The 21,608-nt window shown below is 43.1% G+C and overlaps 1 protein-coding gene across 10 annotated transcripts in view; it reads left to right on the top strand.

The window, feature by feature from the left end:
- Positions 1–18,362, top strand: part of fat1a (FAT atypical cadherin 1a) — a 79,814-nt gene extending 61,452 nt beyond the window's left edge. For 3 of the 10 annotated variants that reach the window (XM_086295291.1, XM_086295290.1, XM_086295293.1), the window contains 16 exons: positions 1,592–1,978; positions 2,903–3,117; positions 4,497–4,634; positions 4,833–4,976; positions 6,199–6,396; positions 7,003–7,593; positions 9,222–9,444; positions 9,534–9,665; positions 9,760–9,917; positions 10,616–11,084; positions 11,619–11,772; positions 11,956–12,066; positions 12,215–12,858; positions 13,585–13,722; positions 15,598–15,633; positions 16,790–18,362. In XM_086295291.1, the coding sequence (XP_086151417.1) occupies positions 1,592–1,978; positions 2,903–3,117; positions 4,497–4,634; positions 4,833–4,976; positions 6,199–6,396; positions 7,003–7,593; positions 9,222–9,444; positions 9,534–9,665; positions 9,760–9,917; positions 10,616–11,084; positions 11,619–11,772; positions 11,956–12,066; positions 12,215–12,858; positions 13,585–13,722; positions 15,598–15,633; positions 16,790–17,463 (4,412 nt within the window). In that variant the 3' untranslated portion in view covers positions 17,464–18,362. Of the gene's footprint in view, positions 1–1,591; positions 1,979–2,902; positions 3,118–4,496; positions 4,635–4,832; positions 4,977–6,198; positions 6,397–7,002; positions 7,594–9,221; positions 9,445–9,533; positions 9,666–9,759; positions 9,918–10,615; positions 11,085–11,618; positions 11,773–11,955; positions 12,067–12,214; positions 12,859–13,584; positions 15,634–16,789 lie in introns of all 10 variants that reach the window. The other 7 variants (XM_086295294.1, XM_086295292.1, XR_015129861.1 and 4 more) reach the window with 6 other exon arrangements.
- The last annotated feature ends 3,246 nt before the right edge of the window (positions 18,363–21,608 follow it).

Genomic DNA, 21,608 nt, shown 5'->3' with positions numbered 1-21,608 from the left:
GGCCTCAGTAAACAAAACACAGAAAGCACAAACTTCTTGGTCTCTCTGTAAAACAGAGCGGTCATAATACTTGTTAGATTGTCAGCGGTTGGGTGGAGGCGAGGAAGAAGGAACCCAAACGCAGGACTCGCAGGTAGGTGACGATTTATTATAAGGAGTGGATTAACAGAACAAAGGGAGAAAATGGCTGGCTGGACGACTGACTGAAGCACTGACTGACTAACTGAACATACAGACGGAGAGACAACATCACAATAACATCAATGACACGACATTGGACTGGTTGAACTGAGGGACATAAATACACAGGCTGAGTGATGAGAGATTAGAACCTGGTGAGTACACAGCTGAACATAATGAACTAATGATAAACGGGAAGAGGACGGAACATAATGCGCATGGACCAAGGCTAACACAATAAAACAGGAAGTGGAACAGGCAGAAGATAAACAGTGAACGTGAACTGAAAATACTGGGTCACCGACCCAGGAACCCTGACATAGATATTTACTTTCAAATGCTTGAAATAGCACCAACAGCTCAAACCCCAATCGCGAGCTCCAGCTTTCTGACTCGAGTTAGCAACAATGAGGCCTGTTGCACAGCAGTCAGCCACAGCTGCCTGTTAGCACACCTGTGAACCTGCATGTGCTAACCATTTGAAAACAGGTTAGCAGTATAAAGAGCAAACTCCAACCGTACAGTTATTATGAAGGCTTAGTGACCACACCAGCTTTTTGCTCTGGGCTATAAGCATGTTTGTTGGCTCACTTTTGGAGCCAGACTCATGAGACCATTCAAGGAACGTTTCAGTTTTTACCATTGAAGTGTTGCCTCTCTTTTCACCCTGCTTGTTGCTACTTGTTCACGAGGCCACTAATTAATAAGTTCCACTTCTGGTTTCATATGAAACATTTCTGCTGTGTGACCCACATAAACCCACGATCATAAACATCGGCGGATACAACAAGATAGCCAATAATAATTTAACACAGTTCACTTAACCACTGTAAAGCAATTGTCCTAAAGATGATCAGAGCAGATGAAGGTGATGAGAAATTATATAAGCAGGGTTCCCCTTGGCACTCGCTCCAGCATGGTAATGAGATCTACAGAGGATGGGGGCACTTACCTGATAAATGGGAATATAATAGCATATTCAAAATGGGGGCCACCTGCAGTAAAGCATTACGATTATTATTGTGATCCGTCTCTGTCTTGTTTCTGGGACCGTCTTGCTTGTGGGAGGACATGAGTTATGACTACTGCATGGATTAGAGATTCAGAGCTCCTGTTTATCAGAGGCTGTGTGAAAGATGGATGTTTTAGAAGGGCATAAGAACGTGACATTTAACTATTCAACAATCAATACGTCTATGTAGAAATCAATATGCTTGTTTATGTCCTCCATTTAAGAGTGTTTCTCTTTATGTGACCATCAGTTTTATGGTGCGTAGCTCAGATGTGTGGAAGTGAAAGCAGCATGAGCTCAAAGGAGTTGTAACTGAGAAGTGTTGTATGATGACTAATAGGAGTGATTGCCATTGTAATGCAATTTTTAAAAAAAGCATCATCTTTTTTGTCACCCCAGGCCTGAATAGCAACATCCTCTACTCACTGGTTGAGTCCGCTGATGGATTTTTCTCAGTTGACGAGTCCACTGGTGTAATAACCCTGGAGCGTCCCTTGGACCGCGAAGTGCAGTCAGTATATGAGCTGAAGGCCCGTGCCAGTGACCAGGGCTCGCCGCGTCTGTCCTCGCTCTGCCAGGTGGTGATCTCCGTCCTGGACATCAACGACAATCCGCCGGTGTTTGAGCACCGTGAATACACAGCCACTATGTCTGAGGATGTGGCCGTGGGTACTCAGGCGCTCAGAGTGCACGCAGCCAGCCGAGACGCCGACGCCAACGGCGAGATCACTTACAGCATCATCAGCGGGAACGAGCATGGCATGTTCAGCGTGGACCCAAAGACTGGTATGTGGTAGTTTTTTTTTATATTTGTTTTTTGAATTCCTGCACCGGCGTTGTAGGCTTGAAAATGAAATCATCTTTGTTGCAACGTGACAGATGTTGTTGCATTTAACCCTTTAATTCAGTCCCAAACCCCTGGGCTGGTCCATGAGTCGTTTGGTACCGGGCTGCCAGAGTTGAGGCTCGGCTGTGAAATTTATGGTTTTTGGGGTTTTTATTGTTTTTAGCATTAACTTGGTTTTCCTGGGTCTTTCCTGTGTGTTGTGAATAAATCTTCTGTTTACTGGTTTTATTTTGTTGTATTTATCCACGACACCTTAAAGACCGGTCCGTGAAAATGTTGTTGGACATAAACCGGTCTGTGGTGCAAAAAAGGTTGGGGACCGCTGCTTTAATTGTCCTGGGATTGCAATGGCCCATTTGCCAAATGGGTCATTTTGACCATAGGACAGAAGAGTTAAATAGATTTTGCATTTTCTTCCTAACCTTTGTAAATAATTTTGCTGTGGATTTAATATACAAAAAAACCCTTGGTTTGTTTCCAAATGGGCTGTGATTGGCTAGTTTCATGATTACAGTGAAACACCAAAGTAAGAAAATCCCTGGTTATGTTTTAACTCAGTGTAGCTGAACAGGATTTAGTTTTTGAATGCCAACTCAGTGCCAGTGATGGATGATGTTTTGACTTAAGGTGTATTTAAGCTGAAAATGTTTGCATGTGAAAGTATAAACCCACTTTAAAAAATGACAACATGCAACAAAAAAAAGAACTTACCTGCTAGATCCTCTCTACATGTGCAATATTAAACATTAAAACACTGTGGTTGCTGCGAGACAAATATGTGTTTTGTAATATTTAGATGATAAACAAAAATACATTTCGGAGTCTTTTTAACAGCTAGATACATTTCTGGTTTTGTGCCTCAGGTGACGTCTTCGTGATTGAGCCGCTGGACTATGAGGCCTCTCATGAATACTACATTACAATAGAGGCTACAGATGGCGGTTCGCCACCGCTCAGCGACATGGCTACTGTGAACATCAACCTGACAGATGTCAACGACAACAGACCCGTCTTTAGCCAGGACGTCTATACGGCCGTCATCAGCGAGGACGCCGAGCTGGGAAAGACTGTGATGGCGGTAAGAGCGCACGCACTGTCTTTGGTATACAGCAGGTGCTCGTTGTGGGGAAACAACTGTAAAGGTACACACAGGGTGAGAGACATTTTTCATCTCTCGCTCTGGACTTTCCTCCAGCAAAATCTGTCATCTTGTTCACCTTCTCACTCTGTTGCTCATTTTCTCCCTCGCAGCCTTTCTCTTCTCTGCCCATTACTCACTGAATACTATCATATATCTGCACCTGTGGCAAATCACCATCTGGTGGAACGGCTAAATTAGGACCAATGCTCTTCATGCTCACTGCATCCCTGTTCTCGTGCACTATCTGACACACATGCTCGGCGAGTTTAATTAAAAGCATTTGACTCATTAAGCCCTTATCCTAGATAAGCCATTTGCTGCCTTTTGCAAGTTAAATTCTCACTCCCATCGATTTCTGTCTACCTCTGCTGCTCACCCATTCTTTCTCCCCTCATAAAAGATCTCTGCTTGTGGCCATTTATCTGTGTGTAATGTACCTGAATATAAATTATCCATCAGAGAATTTTAATGCCTGCCATTGTCTCATTCTTGTAAATCTTTACTGTCTGCTGATTTCCCCGGAGATGTGACGCTTGGTCGGTTTTAAGACTTAAGCATGTGTTGATCTTTTTGTGTGTGCGAGTGTAGCAGTGGTGTGAATGGAAGATATGTAAGTTTGTATGCCCTAGTGTTACATCAGTGGAGACTACAGCTAGCTTCTGTTTTTTAGATTACACAGCACTCTCCCATTAAATATGCTAAAACATGAATGAAAATCACAGCAACTAATCGAATCATTTCAGTGATTTGCTTGAAAGCCCCTTATTTTAAATGTAAACAATGTAAACTCTTTAACAATAAATAAACTAATATAATGTTTACTAAACAGGTTAGCACACCGGTTAATTGTTCATTAGGAGTATCTAATCTTTAGATTTTATTCAAATATTGATAAAACCTGATCATTGGACACCTTTTTTCTACATGTAGACTTGGCCTTTCTGAACTCCCAGGCCAGCGATTGAAACAACTGCAATTGAGTGCAGAGGACACCGCTGATTGACATTTGACCCTGTAGTACATACATTAGAGTTTTATCTGATTATTCTCATCTGATTATTGCTGATCATTCTTTGAAAATGAGTTTTATTTCACCTCTTTCTGCCACTTTCAACCACTTCAAGACACTGTAGTGTTTGAGCACAGAAAGAAATGCAAATATAATTATCATGTTTTTTTAATGCAGCGGGTAATTGTTTAAAGCTGATTGAGAAACAAGGTTTTCAGAGGTCATGTTAGAATAACATGTACAAGCAGCCTCTTTTCAAGGGCTGTTGATTGATCGATTGTGGTGTTCATGTTTGATTGATTCAAAGGTGATGGCTGAGGATTTTGACGGACCTTCATACAACCACGTGCGGTACTCCATTGTGGCCGGTAACCAAGGCAGCCCATTCACCATTGATCCGGTCAGAGGGGAGCTTAAAGTTGCTCGCCAGCTGGACAGAGAGAGAGTAAGAGAAACCGCAGATACAATGCTGACTGTTCATACACAGTTTAATCCACCTAGGAACTAATTGCAGTCTATGCAGAATCCAATCAAAAGTCACGTCAGGTCTAATAAGGAAGCTTGTTTACCGATTTCTGCTTTATTGCATGCAAAAGCAGCTTCGTCTGTCTATGGTAATTCTCCCTCTCTTTCTTTCTCTCAGACATCGGGGTATACTCTAACAGTGGTAGCCTCAGACAATGGGGCACCCCCTCTTTCCAGCAGCGCCATGATCAACATTGACATCTCCGACATCAACGATAACCCTCCCCTTTTCTCCCAGGCCAACTACAGCCTCATCATCCAGGTGAGAGGGGGAAAGGGGTCAATGCGGATAACTGATTAGAGTTGGAAAGGAAGAAAAAGAGGAGGAGGCGTGGTGGGAGGGGAAGAGGGGTGCAGTGGACACAGAGAGAGGGATTAACAGGGAGTAATAATAGAAGACTGCACGACTAGAATGTCAAGAAGCAAGTTGGAGGATGGAGCAAGAACAGAGGTGAGGAGGGGGATAAAGAGGAGGGTGAGGGAATTGAAAGACACAGGCTGCATTTTAAGTATAAACTGGCAGATGGGGATGGAAGAAAGGGAGGAGTGATGGACAGTGGGAATATGGAAGATACTAAGCTAATAAAGCACGACTGACTGAACTGAGGGAGGTGCCTGTAATTCAGTTTTTGAGATTAAAAAGGAGAAGATTCAAAAGACAGGGGAAAAGAAGACTCATTTCTAGTTTTTCTCTCTATTTAGAAGCCTAAAAAAGATAAATTTGGGAGATATCATGAAGAGGCAAAATATATATTCCAAACAGATCAAGCACTTCAGGATAGGATCTTTATTTTACTTATACCGGAGCCTTGATCAAAGTATGGTACAAAATCCCACAAAAACAGAACAAGAAAAAAAAACCTAGTGTGCAGATACTGTACGAACAATAAAAAGATCCGTAGTTTTTTGCCCATTTTTTTCCCTCAAGAAGAAAAAGTCTAGTTTTCACTCAGGGCTTGAAAGAGTCAACAGAAAGACAGATTTGAAGCTCATTCAAGGACAGAAAACAAGAATTCTGCCTATAAAACTGTCATCTTCCTTTTTATTGTTACTCATGAGAAGCCTACCCGCAAGTTTGTGGACAGGCTCTTAGACCGGGACGATTGCCAGATAAATAAAAATAGAGCTAAGCGTCTACAGCCTCAAATCTTTAGTTAAGCCCAGCAGTACTTGGAGCTAAACGCTAGCATGTATAGTGTAATGTTTAAAATGTTTATCGCCACAGCTGCGAAAGTTAGCTGGTGGCTTTGGAGCTGAGGTTGGTGGGAACTGTTTGGCTGTAAACCAAAAGCATTTTTCAGATACAAGTTTTGACTTTGTGAAGGCGGTCAGAAGGATTTATGGACGCCGAGTCAGCTTCAGTGTTGCAGCACAGTTGCGTTTTCTGAGCAAATATCTAACACGTTTGAAGTTAAACATCACAGCTTCGCCATAACCACGTCTTCTCAGCACAGTGTTAAACACACCTCTGCTGCTTCCCACAGGAGAACCGTCCAACAGGCACGAGTGTTCTTCAGCTCACTGTAACCGATCGGGACGCTTCTCACAACGGGCCACCTTTCACGTTTGCCATCGTCGCTGGGAACGACGGCGACGTTTTCCACATCAATCAGCAGGGAGCTCTAGTGGCCATGGGGGTGCTGAATAGAAAACATAAAGAAAACTACCTACTGCAAGCACAGGTGAGTCGAGGAGTCCAAGGAGAAACCGGAGTTGAGAGGTTGTATCGATTTAACCATCGAGCCACAACAATCTGATCTATCTGTCTTCTCTCTTTTTCCTCTCTGTACCTTTACTGTCACGCTCCCACATTTTGCCAACTACTCAGTGTTCCACCCTGCATCTCCTTCCTTTAAAGCTTTTAAATGTATTCTAAATTCAGCTTTTATAGGGTGGTGTAAGGTGCATAAGGCAGCAGCATCAGAGTGCATCTCACAGGAGAATAGATTTTTTTTGATTTAGCTCGATCACGTGTCACGTCAGAGGAAGGAACAGAGAAGAAATGTGTGGGCAGAAAGGACATGAAATGTGTGATGTCTTGTTACACACAAGATGCACACTCAGATGTGAGTCATCGTTGTTTTTCTCTCACAGAGCTGATGACCATCTCTGTGAAAGTGTGAATGCTAAAATGTATGATGTTGATGGCTTTAAAATGGGTTACACCTACAGTATGGAGATGCAGTGAGATTAGGGATGTGAGCAGCACAAGAGCTTGATTGCCCTCTGCTGTTGGAATAAAGATTAAACTCGGATGCTCTCTCTGTTTTTTTCTTTCTCATACTCAGGTGTCAGACAGTGGCAAGCCACAGCTCTTGTCCACCACCTTCATCAGCGTGCGTATAATTGAAGAAAGCGTCTACCCTCCCGCCGTTCTTCCTCTCGACATTTTTGTGTCGACCGCCGGCGATGAATACCCCGGAGGAGTCCTGGGCAAGATTCACGCCACCGACCAAGACATCTACGACACTCTCACCTACAGCCTCGCTCCTTCATCCTCCTCGGATGAGAGCAGCGGCTTGTTTTCTGTGTCGCCCTCTGACGGCAAAATTATCGCCCTGGGTCCTCTCGATGTGGGGCACTACCCTCTTAACGTGACGGTGACTGACGGACGCTTCACCACGCCGGCTGACGTCACCGTGCATGTCAGACAAGCAGCTCGTCAGGCCTTGGATAACTCCATCGATGTGCGCTTTGCGAATATCGCGCCCGAGGAGTTTATTGGGGACTACTGGCGCAACTTCCAGCGAGCGTTGAGAAACATTGCCGGAGTTAGGAGGAGCGAGGTTCAGTTAGTCAGCCTGCAGCCTTCTGAGCAAGGAGATCTGGATGTTCTGTTGACTCTAGAGAGAGCTGGCAGTCCCTATCAATCTCAGGAGGTAAGACTAGGAAGTAGTCTAACATATTTGCACCGATAACAGTTAATCTGTCATATATGCCCTCGGCTCGATAGATTTTTTTTCCATTGCGGCCATGTTGACACAGAATGGGAGGTAAACACAGGTGATACCATTAATGAGGTACAAGTGACAGGTAACACCTGTGTTTACATACTGTTTCGTGTCAAAATGGTTACTCTAAAAAGGCGCTACTACTTGAAACCGAATCCAAATGATATTAAAAAAAGGGACTTCTAGATCGACACATTAGATCTTGATGAATGCAATATGCTCAAGTTTAAACACTGTGTAAGTTACTGGGATCAAAAGGGCTGATTGAGCTTTCAAGAATGTTGTGCTACTTTTGAAAGACTGACTCAAGAATCCAGAAATTCAGTATTTCGTCAGGTCAAGTCCGTTGTACTCGAAGCTTTTGGGTTCTTCTTTTACAGTGAGAATTAATGATCAAACACGCCTTTCTTTCAAACAGCTCCTTGAGAAGTTTGAACTAACTGTGACTTGTTTTAAAAATGACTAACATGTATCCAATTTTTTTGCTAATTAATGTTGCCAGTTAGGCAGGTGATAGTCACAAGTTCAGCCCCGGCCTTTAACCCTTTAAAACCGGTCAGAGCGGGCAAGCTCCGTTTTGCGTAACTATGTTTAAATCCCGGTAGCTCTGCAACCACGTAAGCTAGCGCAATCATTTTTTTTGCATATGAAACCGTCAGCTTGTTCTCGGTCACGGTTTCCTTCCACATATAGCTTTGCAAAAACTGCATAAAAAGCGCTTGCAGCAACAAAAACATAATATTCCAGAAACACGCTTTGCCGATCCGATCAGCTGATCTTAACACTTCCTACGTTGGAATAGACGTCAGCGCGAACCATCACATGTCCGCCATGACCTGCCCGAAACCGGAAGTGACGTCATTTTTGCGAAAATGTAGTTTTTTACCTTCAGGGCCTATACAAGCATATACTGGTGTTTTTAAAGGTTATGTTTGACTTTATGACTTTATGTGTCGTTTCTGAGATGCTTAGGACTCATATTGCACTGCTGGAAATAGTTTATTTTGATGCATATGCTGTTTTTTTTGGAAATTTGCACTATAAGATTTATTTTCGTTTTTCCTGCAGTGTATAAAAATTGGTGTATTTAAAAAAATAAAACTATGAAGACACTGAAAATAAATTTCCTGTGGTGGGAAACTAGTTTTTGCAACTTTTTTGTATTTACAGTTTTGAGGGATAAGCCTCTTAAATTTCTCTAACTAGAAATATATGTTAAAAAAGCAAAAACATTTTCAATTTTTTTGTAGTTTATTGCACTTTTTTGCAATTTATGTAATTACTATGGACTTAATGCATACATATTATTAAAATTTGGGCTATAATGGTTGTATTGATGTATATCAACTTGAAATGCTCCCAAAAATGGCACTACAACATGTAAAAATATAATATAAGCTCTGGTGGACTTGGTTCTATGGTAGGTCTTAAAGGGTTAAATGACTTCAGCTATTAATCACATATCAGAACTGATTAATTTTCCATTGACTAGTGAATAATTAGAGCACTCATTTGAACAGTTTATCGAGTGTTTTGTTTTTTCCAATTTTCCTCAGGTTGTCTTCCGGAAGCTGAACTCCTCTGCGGCTGTGATTGAGGAGATGACGGGCATCCGCATCGTGCGGGTGGCGCAGAAGCTGTGCGCGGGCCTGGACTGTCCATTACACTTCTGTGATGAGGTCATCTCCCTGGATAAAAACGCCATGTCCACTTACAGCACGGCCCGCCTCAGCTTCGTCACCCCACGATACCAGAGAACCGCGACCTGCCAGTGCGAAGGTTCCTGATTACACCTCATGCACCTACGTATTTGCTCATATATGGTTTGGTAGATTTCCTAATCTTACCTGCGCTATTTTGGCATTTAGGTGGCAGATGCCCCGTGTTGAACAACCTGTGTGAGAACAACCCCTGTCCTGAGGGTATGGAGTGTGTGGCAGATCCCAGAGACACTGAGTACAGTTGTGTGTGTCCTGAAGGCAAAAAAAGCAAATGCTCCGGTAAGACTATCTGTGATTTGGATATTCTGTCTAACATTTTCTGCATTTACACTGCTGTTATGTCTTACTTGTACATTTGTTCATCCTGTGCCAGATGGCCACTCGCTCACATTCAGTGGAAATGGTTATGTGAAATACCATCTGATGGAGAATGAGAACAAGGAGCTGATGAAGCTATCCTTGCGACTCCGAACTTTCTCCAGCCACGCTACCGTCATGTATGCTAAAGGCACAGACTACAGCATCCTTGAGGTGTGTGCAAACCTATTTTCCAGCCCCATATTTCACTCATGGGTGTTTTTCCCCCTTCTGTCATTTTTAAAACTGAATGGAAAACCTTGCTAATCTTGAATAAGCCTTTGCATTTCTTAGCCCATCTCTGTATTACTGCTCAGCATTTCCATATCAGAAGGGTCTAAAAAACCCATGACTGACCCGACTTCTCTCGAGACCAGCCAGCCATGTGTACCAACCAAGTATGCTGAAGGGTTCAAGAAAGCCATTTTAAACCTTCTTTCACATGAGGGACTATGGGAATGTGGTGGTGGGTTGAAAAACACACACACAAGAGCTATTTTAGTAGTGGGAGGGAAACAGAAAGCAGTTTTCCACACATTCCTTTTTCGAGTCTGTCTGGTATAGCCGTCAACATGCCAGACTTCAGAGGAAGAACTGGGCTGGCTTAGACACAGATTTAGTTTAACAGGCTGCGAGCTGTTTTTTTTGTTTTTTTTTCAGAGGCTTGAGCAGAAGTTTAATTGTTTTATAAAGCTGTTGTTTTTCTGTAAAGCTCTTCGAAAGCCAGTAAAGTGGAAGTGTCCTGTGTGAAAAACTGATTTAAAACAGTGACTCAGTGGCTTTTGAGTCTCAGTGTTGAGATGAATGACCTGGTGTGATATGTGCAGGATGTGTAGCATATTCTAAAGCTATATTTTCTGTCCATGAAACAGATCGTGAACGGCCGTCTGCAATACAAGTTTGACTGTGGCAGCGGCCCCGGGCTGGTGTCGGTCCACAGCGCTCAGGTTAGCGATGGCGAGTGGCACTCCGTTTCCCTGGAGGTGGACGGTAATTATGCTAAACTCGTGCTGGACCGGGTGCACGCTGCCTCCGGCACAGCCCCGGGCACTCTGCGGACCCTCAATCTTGACAACAGCATTTACTTTGGGGGTCACGTACGCCAGCACGCCTCCCCTCGCCACGGACGCAGCCTGCCTGTCACCAACGGGCTGCGTGGCTGCATGGAGGCCATCACCCTGAATGGCCAGGAGCTGCCTCTGAACACAAGGGCTCGCTGGGCCCACGCTGTGCTGGAGGACATCGTGGACGTGGCTCCAGGCTGCGCGCTCACACCTGCCGAGAGCTGTTCTAGCAACCCCTGCACTAATGGAGGGAGCTGCACCTCGCTGCCTAATGGAGGTAGGTGGAGTCCTGCTTGGCTCATTGCACTCACTTATTTTCCAGTCCTTGTGCATTTCCTTGAGTCTGGTTTTCATTGAGAAGTTTATCTGATTATGTATCGCTGCCTTTCAGACATATTAAATTCCATTTACCGGCATCCAAGGAATAGCACAGATTTTCAAATTAAGAGGCGAACCGTGATTTTAATCTGGAGCAGCTGTTAGGTCTGTTACCTGTCCTAATTCAGATGTTCTCTGCTTAATAAGGAAAAATCTACTAAATACTAAAATCATGTTTTAGTGTAAACGCTTCATTCTGATGTACGCCTGTTGATGTGGATTCAACACTTCTGCATCTGTTTCACAATAAAAACCTGCCAGTGGTTCAGGGGCATAATTACAGTCTTGCCATTACTAGAAGGCTTTTGGTAAAACATCTGCAGGATGTTTTAAAATCACACCAGCCTATTTTAGAAAAAAGAAATAGATTTATGATGACAAAAAACGTCAGTTTGTTATTTTGCTCATTGACCTGTTTTTCTAAACTCTTCAGGCTACTTCTGCAAATGCCCCACTTCGTTCATGGGCACACACTGTGAGATCCCCATAAGTCCTTGTGCCTCCAACCCCTGCCTGTATGGTGGCACCTGTGTGACCCGAGGAGGTGAATTCTACTGCCAGTGCAGAGGGCAGTACTCAGGACCGAGGTACTGCACTGTTTTATGTTTAATCTTGATAATATGAACATTGTGCGCAACATACGGGATGATGTTACTGGCTTGCTTCACATCAGCTAATGCAATTTTAATATTAGTTGTTACTGTAGGATTTGTGCACATCTACTTTGGAATTTGAGGCTTCATGCTGGAGTAATCTTGTTGTGAATGCAGGTGCCAGTTGGGGCCGTACTGCAGAGACAACCCTTGTAAAAACAGCGGAAAGTGTATCGACAGCTTGGACGGTCCCGTATGTGAGTGTGAAGCAGGCTTCCAGGGAGACAGGTATGTCAGTGTGGAGCTCAAATAAGCAGTAACACCAGTTATTTGAATTCTCCTAGTAGGTAGATCTTGTGTTTTGCAACAACTGTTAGAAAAAGCGTCTTTTTTGCCCACAAACAAACCTCAGTTGAAATTCATACATGTTGTCCAGGTGCCTGAGTGATGTTGATGAGTGCATCAAGAACCCGTGTGCCAACGGAGGACAGTGCCAGAATACGTACGGCTCATATAAGTGCAACTGCTCGCAGGGTTTCAGTGGAGCAGTGTGTGAACTCCAGGACGTTCACAGCAATAATTTGGTCTCCAACTCCTGGAACATCGGTTTGGAGGAGGTGATAGGCATTGTTGTCTTTGTGTCTAGTATCTTCATACTGGTCCTCCTCTTTATTATCATCCGCAAGAAGGCCTGCCGCAGAAGGTCAAAGAGCGAAGATGACGACAAACATCCTGGAGGTTCGAACGTGCCTCACTCCTTCCTCCAGAGACCTTACTTTGATGCCAAATTCAACAAAAACATCTACTCAGACATCCCTCCTCAGGTGCCCGTGCGGCCTATCTCCTACACTCCCAGTATTCCAAGCGACTCAAGAAATAACTTGGATAGGAATTCATTCGAGGGCTCCACCATACCAGAGCATCCCGAATTCAGCACCTTCAACCCAGATTCTGTGCACGGGCACCGCAAAACCGTGGCCGTGTGCAGCGTAGCGCCCAATCTCCCTCCTCCCCCTCCATCCAACTCTGTCTCAGACAGCGACTCCATCCAGAAGCCAAACTGGGATTATGATTACGATGGTAAGTTTGATTCCAGCTGTTTTTTCCCAGGAGTTGCACTGAGCTTCAAATGAGTATGATTAGTGTCTCATTATGCTTAAAACATGGGTTATTTAGCAAGTTTCGGATTCCTTAAGTCTCCAGAGTTGTTGAGTAGTAAAAGTAAACTAGACTTGGTCACTTAACGTCTAAATGGTGATATTTGACTTTGTATAAAGCTGCCGCACATGTTCCAGTCAGCACTGGCTATTTTCACTCCTGTGAATGCATCGCTGACTGTCTGTAGATGCATGTGAAACTGGACGTCTGTGGAAAAAAACCCGATATCTGGATTCTCATGAATTCATCAGCTTGTGTTAAATACACTAGCAGAGCATTCAGCACTGGTGCACTGCCAAGTAAACAATTTTTATCAAATATCTGTAAAACTATAAAAATCCTTCTGGCAAAAAGCATAAAGGCCAGCGTATATGAGCACAAAGTTATTTTGGAAATCCAAACTACTTATTATAAAGTATAAAGTATAAATATTATAAAGTCATTAGTTTGATTCTTTTAAAACTGCACTTACTACATTCAGTGTAAAACTTGAGCGAGAAGGAAAAACTCTCTTTTCACAGTAAGAAACCTCCAGCAGGTCCAGACTCAAACACACAACAAGAACAACAAACGACAACAAAAATCTGCCAGGGGCATGTTCTATATTTAAAATGTGTGACTAAGATCATACTTCGCCTTCTGTTCCAGCTAAAGTTGTGGATTTGGATCCGTGCCTGACCAAGAAGCCTGTGGAGGACAGTGCCTGTCACCCCTACAACACCAGAGGCAGCATGTCTGAGGTCCAGTCCCTCAGCTCCTTCCAGTCTGAGTCTTGTGATGATAACGGTATGCTGCCATGTTTAATTTGCTCCTCTGTAGCATTTAGAAAAAAAAAGAAAAACTAACAAGACAGCGCAGTTTGAACGTTTCTGGCACATGAATCTATGAGATGCATTATTTTGGTTTTCTGTTTGTTGCTTTTTGTTCCTTTTCTCTGATCGGCCTGCAGGATTTTGCAACATTTGCCTTTGTCTTGTTGATTTGAGCGCTAACACTTTTCTCTCTGCATGTACAGAATGGATGACCCAGTAGTGGCTCTAAGGGTCATTTGTCCTGTTTCTTTTGTTTTTGTTTTTTCTCTTTCTTTTTTGCTGCGGGGCTTCAGCTCCCATATGGATCAAATCAGTCCACAGATCCAGAACAAGGTTTTAAATAGGGGTTCCGGCCTGTAAGTCCTCGATCACTACCGGTACAGACAGAAGTAATCACTGCAACTCGTGTTGTGCTATTCTCTGGGGATTATTCACACACACAAAAATAAATACAAATTTGACCTTGTTTCCTGTTCTTCTGGCCCCAAGTTCACCTGTGTTTAGCTTCAAAAGGAGTTTGATGACTTACTTAAACGGCAGTTATATTCTGTTTGTTCACACATCTGCGCTTTGTTTTATTTTATTTTTTATTTACAAGCATGCCTTTTTCTTCCTTTTGTCCCTCCTTTTTTGTTTCCTCATATTTTCAAAAAATAGCTCCAAACGGATGTTTCAAGCAAACATCAAGGAACATATCAAAAGGGTATACAAGCACATTTTATGTTCTCCCATTTCTTTCCCATGTCATACTTAATTACTTTTCATCATTGCTTAGATATCACGCCGGGCACTGTGCTGCTCATAAGTCATCAAACCCTTCATCCGCGCCTTCGAAAGTGACAGCAAATCCAAATTTGAATTAGAAACGGAGCGTGTGCAAAATAGGTAATTTCTGCTTTCCTGCTGAATGTGTGTGAGTGTTTTCCACACGCACACACATTCAGCTTTTCTCTTAGCTGGAAATGGGTTTCGATCTCTGGGGAATTTCACTGATTCTTCCATCTGTACTGTCAGTGGCACCCAGTAGCATCTCAGTTTGTTGTTGTTGTTGTGTGTTATCCTGCACAAACAAAACTAGACCCTCCTATCCTCTCCCCCACTACACACAAACACCACCGCTACCATCGCTCTATTCCCACCATTGTGCTGTGCCGAACCATTAACACCGCCCTCATTCCCCCAAACATTCAGCATCAATGCATAAAAAAGCAAACGAGGACGACGTTTGTGGGACATGTTGCTTGTGTTGGCCTCTCTCCCACCCCTGTGCATTCCATATGTGTTTTTATTTGTCTTTGATAAATGATAAAGAGCGTTTGTACTAATGCTAAGATCTCTTCCACCCACTCTCCCCCCTGTCCCCTGCCTCTCACAAGCCTCCATTGTGACAGTTATCCACCTTGTCAACTCTGCTGTTGACACGGTGGAAGGAGAAGGTACTCTTCCAGCTTCCATCTGCCGCTGGTTTTTGTCCTCTGTGTTGGGATGTGAAGTGTAGGCTGTTAGAGCTGCCATTATCTTCCACTGACAAAACCTCACCGACTAGAACGTCTCCTTTTTTTGTGATTCAGAAGCTAATTAAAAAGATATGCACAAATCAAATTAAACAAGCAGCTCAAGTGTTGCGTCCTCGATTCAGCGCTGAGCTCTTGTGCACCTCGAGAAGTCGGTCTAAGAAAATGGCAGAGCTGTTGTGCACTCACTGAACTGTCACTGCCTCAGTCATTATTTGCCCTTCAGTGTTCGCTGTCCTCATTTCATTCATGTTCCAAGGCCGATGTTCTTTCCACGTAGATTTTAATGCGACTTGTTCTTTCTCTTTTTCTCCCCCTTCTCGCCTCATGTAAAGAGTCTTTTTTGGCTCATGATCTCAAGAACCCAAGAGGTGACTTGTGTTTTTTTTCTTCTTTGCTTGCCTGGTGTTGCCCTGATCCCATCCTCTGCAGTTTAACCACTAACCCTGAACCCTAATGAGGAGAGTTTAACCTCCTCTCTAACGTGGCTCTGGAGCTTTGTGGCCTGATAAGGTGTTATTGTTTGCATTGTAAGGTTATATATATGTTTCTACTCCTTCAACCCCCCTGAAAAAATCCTTTGCATGACATACATGAGTATATGTTATATGATCAAAAGTGTTGCTCAGTAACTAACTGGAAGTATTCACAGTTTTTTATGTTTGTCTGTCTGTGTTACTGTTGTGTGAGCTTTCTGAAAGCCATGGCATCTGTTTTAAAACAGGTTTTTTTTTAGCTTTGAAATAAGAGGAAAATCACACAGTCGGACTTGAGACTTGGGGCTGTAATGTACACGTGGGTGAGCCGTAATAATTAGGATTATTTAAATCATATCTTTTAATTTAATTACAAGATTTAATAGAAACGCTCAGAAGCAGGGCTGACTCTTTGGGAATCGCTCCCATAGACAGGCGAAAAGATGGCTGTACCCTCGGTGATGTCATCCAGATTCAACTGAAAACAAATAATGGAGTCAGAACACCATCCTCCCGTACACTTCAGACGGCCTTCAGAGGGGATGCAGGTTTTTAGGCACTTCCACATTGGCTTCATTTTTATGTTCAGCTCTGTATTTTGCTGCTTTCAGCTATACACCCATGACACAGTGATAATGCCCTCCTGGCCACTTGGAGTTAGTTCATTGCCCTCAGTGATCTTTGATTAGATAAATGTATGCATGCATCCCTGAGATCAGGATGACTCACCAGCAACAGTTTAAAGTTGTAAAGGAAGAAAAAGAAATCACATTATAATCTTATAACAAAAGATAACTAAACAAAAACACAGGGAGACAGACTATTTTTGTTGTGTATTTTATTGTGTCTGTTAACTTGTGAATCATGTCTGCTGAGTGTGTCTGATCACAGAGCGTTGTGCAGTTTGTTTAAGCTCATTGTGGTGCGTGACTTTGACCTGTGTTCCTCCTGCATGGTGTGGGTTTTTAACATTAACCTGAGAGCATCTGTGCAGCTTTTGCGAGAGAGCAGTGATATAATGTGTGTGCTGTGGTCTCTCCTCCTCAAACAGGATATCACTGGGACACATCTGATTGGATGCCAAGTGTTCAACTTCCTGGAATCCAGGAGTTTCCACAGTATGAGGTTGTGGAGTCACCCGCCCCTCTGTACAGCGACCCGAGTGCCATCGACACCGACTATTATCCCGGCGGCTTTGACATTGAGAGCGATTTCCCTCCGCCGCCAGAGGACTTCCCTGTAAACGACGACCTCCCGCCGCCACCATTGCCAGAGTACAGCGACCGCTGCGACACCCTGCGGCCCCTCGGCAGAGACTTGGACCCGCCTATGACCGGTCCGGGCAGCTCAGGCGCCATCCGCCAGCGCCCAGCCCTGCCCGAGCTTTACAGCCTTAACCAGTACCTGCCGCAGCACTCCTTCCCAAGTGACGGCGGCGATACCGAGGGCCTGGGCACCACTTCAGCCTCCGCCACCCCAGCCTCCACCTTGGGTAACAGCGGTTACAGAGGAGGCTACCCTTTAGGTTGCAGTCGGGACTTTGACTCCTCTGCTCTGGACAACATGTCCATGTCTCTGTACACGTCCACAGCCTCTTGCTCGGACATGTCGGCGTGCTGCGAGGAGTCCGAGGTGATGATAAGCGACTACGAGAGCGGTGACGAGGGCCACTTTGAGCGGCTGTCCATCCCGGCGCTGGACTCCCAGCAGCACACTGAAGTCTGACACTGGATCCAAACAAAAGTGCCTAAACCCACAGCTACACCTTATGTTCGCCCCTGACCACCACAGACACTAAACACGCACAGAATCTGGACCCACACACACACAGACACACACTGACACATAAACACAGGGGTTTGTTGAGACCGGCTGAGAAGGCCGTTCAGCTGAGAAGATCTGAAGAAGTTATAGGAAACTCTCTGTAGCCGCTTTGCATCTGCTCAGCCCAGCCCAGCCCCCCCCCCCCCTCGCTTTAAGTAGCTGCCATCATACACAGGAAGTGGATTGTGCTAAGGATCGACATCTCAACGTGCAACAGGAAAAACATCACGACAAGAAAAAAAAAAGTAAATGTCTTTGTTTCTATAAACAAAACCAAGCAAGATGTTTTTATACAAGTCTTCATTTTCAGTGTAAATTTAAATGTACAGTTTTGATTTCAAAGTTTACTAGGTTTTGTAGATATTCTATGCTTTTATTTTCAACAAAAAAAGTTAAATGGTGTGACATTATCAGCCTTACTGTGCGTACATTCATTAAGAAAAAAAAGAAGTGTTTAAAAAGAGAGATAAAGAGAAGAGCGTGACTTTTCTGAACACAGTGTACTCGTAAAGTTTGTTGTCTCTTGCTCATTTCAAAAAGGGTCTTCAATGAACGACTGCATATTCTTGTGTTGTTTATTTTTTATTTGTTTGTTTGTACATTTTGACTTTGGAACCTCTTTATTTTTCCACCAAGAAAATGGGACCCAATATATTTATAGTGCAGAGTTATCCATGGACACGTGACTTTTTCAGGTGTCTGTGTGTGTCTGAGCAATGCTATGGTCTTGTTAAGGTTTTTATTGAATACTGCCACAAGCTCACGCTTTCCTACTGGCAATAAATTATTCCTAAAAAATACTCTGATGTCTGCGTCTGCCTTATTTTCTCAGCGTGTTTACAAGGTAACTACGATGCATCACTCTGTTACAGTACTGGGGATATAAATGTATTTAGAAAGGGGAACTCTTACAAACCGCTCTACACTTTATATCTTAGTTGTTTGGATGGATGATTTCAAACAAAACTTAAACGATCACTCAGCAGAAAAATTAATCTGAAACAGTTCAATCATTCAAATCAATTTTTTTGCAACTTTTTTTTGGCAAACATGATTACATTTGTGTGCCGTGGCAACCGCCCGTGCACACTTGATGATTTTCTTGGTCTCGTGAGAGCTAGTACAGCTAGCGGAGCGTTTACCCCGGTGATGCTGGGTTGGATTAGTGAAATTTTAAATGGGTAATATATAAATAGATATATATATGTGTATATACAGACACAAGGAGGAGATAAGAAGTACAAAAATACAAGTTACAGATGTCTTAAGAAACTATACAAATTATAGCTACAAATGGGCCTGAATGATAGATATAAATAGGCTGAACATGGTACAAACTGAATGAACCTTAGATATTAGGATGGATTGTTCCTCCTTCATCCAATAAATATCTCCTTGAGTATTTGTTAAACTCTTCACAGACTAATGATGAATTAAACTGATCTTATAATCACAGGCAGTTCAGCTCTTTCCCAGAACTGAACTGGGAAAGAAGGCTTTTACTTATGCTGCCCCTTTTACATGGAACATGATGCAAAAAGACTGGAAGATAGCAGATCTTATTTCATTAAATGCTTTTAAGTCCAAATTGAGAGAGCCAGAGAAAAATGTTTTTTAAAATGTAATTGTTACTTATAACATGTATGTAACTTTGTCATTTTAACATGTTGTCGCCTCTTGGCCAGGACTCCCTTGAAAAAGAGGTTTTTAATCTCAATGGGACTTTTCCTGGTAAAATAAAGGTTAATAATACAGGCAGTCCAACACTAAAACTTAAAAGCTGGCTTTAGGCCTTAAACTCTTGTCTGCGTTGCGTCACCTCCCTCCTCCTGTCTCCCAGCAGCTGTTTGTATCAATAAACCCCAGCTGCCTCGCATGAGGCTGATAAAATAACATGACCCTGATACCTCCAGCGCTGGCCGGTCACTGCAGGCAGCCTGTGCTTTGTGAGGGCTTTTTTCCCCACTGTTTGGCTTTCTCTGCAAAGTGCTGACCTGGTCACAACTTCACACAGGATTGACTGTGCTCCCTCCTGGGCCCTGTGGTGGAAGAATGACCTTTTAACCTTCGGTGAGGACAGCAGAGCGACGCCACATCGGCTGTAATGGGCTGACTCCTGTCAAGACACATCCTCTTCTCTGCCATCGCTTTATGAATCACATCGTGCCACCAGAATCAGACTGTTTGTATGAGAGCAATGTGACACTGCGCAGCCCCTGCCTGATTGTAGAAAAACTTCACTTTTTGCTTTATTCTCAGGACCACAGCAAACACCACACTTATACTGAGATTCATTATACAGTCTAAAAACAAAACTAATCAAAGTGCACCCTCTATCAGCTGTAAGGCTTTACAAGACGTAAGAAAATGTTTGTGGGTTTCCACTTGTGCGCAACTTTGAGCATGTAGTATCAGCTGACAACCACAAGATGGCAGCATATGGTAATTGATGAAAGCTACAGGAAGCAAAGAAGATGGTTTGTACGCCAAAAAGCAGTGAAGCAGTCCACAGGCAGAGCTCAGTGGTTCCTTCTTGCTGGATGAAGGAACACAAACCAGCCAAACTGGCATCAGCTGGTATGAAAACTTTCACCCTGCGTGATTTCCCCTTCACAGCTCAGTTTGCCATTGATAACTCTCCACCATCCTTGAAGGACATGTTTAGACTTTTACAAGTCTGATGAGCGCACTTGTGCATGAGAGTACTGTACGTATTCATTGTGCAGAATTAGACTAAAAATGCTCTTCAAACCTCAGTCGAGGCCTCTTGAGACATAAAGATGTTGGAATACAGTTACATTAAGTTGTGATTTTATCCAAAATGAAGAAAAAACATCATATAATTATAAATAAAGTGACAAAAGCAGTTCATTTACAGCAGTGCCATTTTCACTCGGTCCACAGAAGTATTTAACCTTGTGCTGTGTTCTTGATTAGCTTTGTAATAAGCTGGACCTGGCATTTTTAGGATTATACATCATTATAATCCTGTTCCATATGTCATGACATTCATAATGTAGGGGGAATTAAACAGTTTAAAATCGTGTAATCAAAGTTTATGAAAGCAAGAGCAGATTTCCATCAATCACAAGTCAAATTACAGTTCAGTTTTTGCACAGGAAGCGATTGTGGAAGAAAGGGATTGACATTTACTCGTGTGGTGTGTAAACATGTCGCACAGTCCTGAAACTCTGGGGGGAAAAACAGCCCCCAAGTGGGCCTGAAAATCTGCCCAGTCATTCGTGAGAAATGAAATCAAAGTCTGAGACCGTGTCCTTTTCTCAGACACAAAATTGCCTGATCTACTCAGAGACTCAGTCCCTATCATTCTACTGTTGGGTTCTAATTGCCAATATTTCTTATTGAACCATTCATCGGCTAGACAGAAACGTGAATGAGCTGTAAATGTGTCTGACAGTGTTCCTACGACCCGAATCCTTGCTGTTAGTTTAGGAGGTGCACTCAGCTTTGCTTTCATTAAAAAGATTTGTATGAATTACTGCTGTTTTATCCCCCACCCCACTGTACTAAAAACGACACCCTATATGAGAGTGAGATGCATTCTAGTGAAAAAATTAAAAAATCCAGTTAAAACCACTGTGCAGTCACTGGAGAGCAACCAGGAAACTGGATTTAGAGCTTTGTTATGGTGCTGAGAAAATACCACTACCACTCAGCTATGTAAACGCTTTAGAAGCATGTTATATGGCGGTCTTATCACAACCAGTTCACAAGTAAACAAGTCTTGACTCACTTCTGTTTTTTGCCAGGAAAATAAGAAGTAGATGCAGGAAATACAGTATATGAGGCAAAAACAGAGTTTGCACAACTATGACAAACCTCTTATTCTTCAACACAGCCTCAACTCTCCTAGTCAAGCTTTCTTCTCATTTCTTTAAGTAGGCTTAAGTAGGCTTTCTCCAGGAAGAACTTTCAAAGCTCTTCTTTCGATGTTGGCTGCCTTTTCCTTTATTCTCTGCCAAGATGATGATTGTTAATCAGACACTTTCCGAATGGTAATGCATGACGGATCGAATGCATCAATA

Source organism: Aulonocara sp. 'chitande type north' Nkhata Bay, linkage group LG6 (assembly GCF_057382095.1).
Source record: "Aulonocara sp. 'chitande type north' Nkhata Bay isolate Kocher_YH1m ecotype deep benthic linkage group LG6, A_spYH_male_GT1.1, whole genome shotgun sequence".
NCBI classification, from domain to species: domain Eukaryota; kingdom Metazoa; phylum Chordata; class Actinopteri; order Cichliformes; family Cichlidae; genus Aulonocara; species Aulonocara sp. 'chitande type north' Nkhata Bay.
Note: the sequence above shows the minus strand (reverse complement) of the source record. Positions and strands in the feature narration are given on the sequence as shown.